Below are 2,246 nucleotides of genomic sequence, written 5' to 3'. Positions count from 1 at the left end.
TTTGCATTTACTGACCTTTAAGATATTGGATAAACCCACGCAAGATGACAATTGCTCTCACCTCAAGATCCTCGAAAGTATGCACAAGACACAACCATGAGATTCATCTTTGGATGAATTTTATTGTGTGAAGGTGCTTCATTGTAAATTTACTCTCCATTAAATATTGGGATCAATCCCATACAAATTTTTGTAATTATTTAAAAATTTAAAAATCAAAAATAAAATTACTTTTTACAAATAAATAGTAGCAAATTTCTTTTGTTAATTCTTTAAAAATAAAAATGAAAAACAAAAACCATGACCCCTTGATTTAGAAATAACATAAAATTTTATCATAACTTTTTAGACTCGCAGTGCAATTTATTTTTTATATTTTTTTTCCTAAAATTAATATTTCTAATTAATGTGCCAAGAAAACTTGATTCACGCAAAGAATAACTCTTTATCATTAAAAATTAAAGTATGCGTGAATGACATAATTATATTGAATGCTACTCCCCTAGTCTTGCAACCTTAGCCAACTTTGAAAAGGATAAAAGAATAAAGCATACGGAGGGAAGGAGAGACAGATGCAGTATGCAGAGAGAGATTCTGCCAGTTCACTTTCTTCAGATTTTGAGAGGTTGATGATCATCACAACACGCAACGCCGACAATTTCCCAATACTTTACACGACGACATGGATGCGCGATGATCCGTGTCAGCCTATATCTAATCCATGCAAGCGACCGCCATTTGTATACAAACCCATTTTGACATTATTGTCGTGCCTACCTGCAGTGTTTCGACATGGACTTGTCCCAGAAGACCGCTTACAATGGTGAATCTAGGGTTCTAAACTTGTTGCTCGCACCGCACATCCGGATTTACCTCTTACGTGTTGGTTGTGGGCACAACTGACGTAGACGTGGAATTAGTCTGCTGCGTAAGCCCAGAATAGCCGGCAATATCAAATATATGTATTATCATTGTTAATACTCATTCCCTTGAAGTAACTATTTCTATGTTCTCTCTTAATATTTTTAGTTACTAATTTTAGATTAAAAAAAAAAACATTATTGTCCCTTGAATTCTTTTCAAATTTTATACTTATGTAGGGTGTAACTTATATTATTTAATATTATTGAAAACTCTAGTAATTATGGTAAATAGCTTTCAAAGATTTACTATAATCATGTATTTATTAGAATTTATAAAGTAAAGACTAACTTTAAAGAAACTTATTTCTTTTCAATTCTTAGCCGATTAGAAGTTCATATTAGACTTGAACTACACAACTGGATTTAATACATCTTTCATTTAGTACCGATTCCTATTCACTATAGAAACTTATTTCTTTTCTGAGACTTATGATATGAAAGTTTAAGTTTTAACCACCAAAATACCTCTTAAGAGATAAGTTATATGAACATCAATATTCTAAGGTTCTATGTAAGACCATGATTACACGCAAAGACATGAAATATATATATATATATATATATATATATAATGATACACTTTTGTTAATTAATGTTCACGTTAGTAGGGTTCAAAGAAGGTGCAATGCTAATTCAAGTGAATTGGATACAAATGACCATGAGTTTGCAATTCTCCATCTTAAAGGTGAGTATGAAGTACACAATATACTACATCGTTAAGTTCAAGGCAAATGCATTTGGGTGGCACTCAGCTCCCATCAAGTTCAAGGTGAAAATGAATGGGGAAGAGGAGAGAGTGGAAAGTATTGTACTGCAACCGTACCGGGAGAAGCAAGAGGAGTGGCATAAGATCCGCGGTGGAGAATTTTGGGTTTCAAAGGATATCACCACTACTGGCAATAACCATGGCCACGTTGAGTTCGGGATGTTTGAAATTGACACCGATTGGTGGAAGGGTGGCATGGTCCTTGCAGGCATTGTGATCGAGCCAAAAGTTGGTTGATACTATGATATTGTCAACACCACCCTTCTTGAAAAGTGTATCTTGAGAACATCTCGAGAATAGAGAGTGCCAAGGTGGGCCCCACGCCCCTCTTGGGAAGACCCATACTCGAGATTAATTTGGAGCGCATTCTAAACCTATCTCTTTCTCAAATGCTTTTGGGATATACACTTTTGAGGAGTTTTAATATTTTCTTAAGATATCTGCATGCATGTCATTAGGGCCATGCACGTAGAGAAGCTTTCAAAATATTTGGTTTTTTCTAGTGTAAACAATGTGTGTAAGGTTGTATATTTGCTATGTTGATGTTATTTAATACA

At 34.2% G+C, this 2,246-nt stretch overlaps 1 protein-coding gene across 1 annotated transcript; it reads left to right on the top strand.

The window, feature by feature from the left end:
- The first annotated feature begins 1,581 nt into the window (after window positions 1-1,581).
- LOC131160860 (protein PHLOEM PROTEIN 2-LIKE A2-like) lies at window positions 1,582-1,926 on the top strand. The gene has a single exon (XM_058116740.1). The coding sequence runs from the start codon at window positions 1,582-1,584 to the stop codon at window positions 1,924-1,926; it is 345 nt and encodes a 114-aa protein (XP_057972723.1).
- Window positions 1,927-2,246: the final 320 nt, after the last annotated feature.

The sequence above is a fragment of the Malania oleifera genome, chromosome 7 (assembly GCF_029873635.1).
Source record: "Malania oleifera isolate guangnan ecotype guangnan chromosome 7, ASM2987363v1, whole genome shotgun sequence".
In the NCBI taxonomy this organism is placed as follows: domain Eukaryota; kingdom Viridiplantae; phylum Streptophyta; class Magnoliopsida; order Santalales; family Ximeniaceae; genus Malania; species Malania oleifera.
This window is presented reverse-complemented; position numbering and strand designations above follow the sequence as displayed.

What these genes read in the sequence shown, in the direction of transcription:
- LOC131160860 (XM_058116740.1), top strand. Translation starts at nt 1,582, where the DNA reads ATGAGTTTGCAATTCTCCATCTTAAAGGTGAGTATGAAGTACACAATA.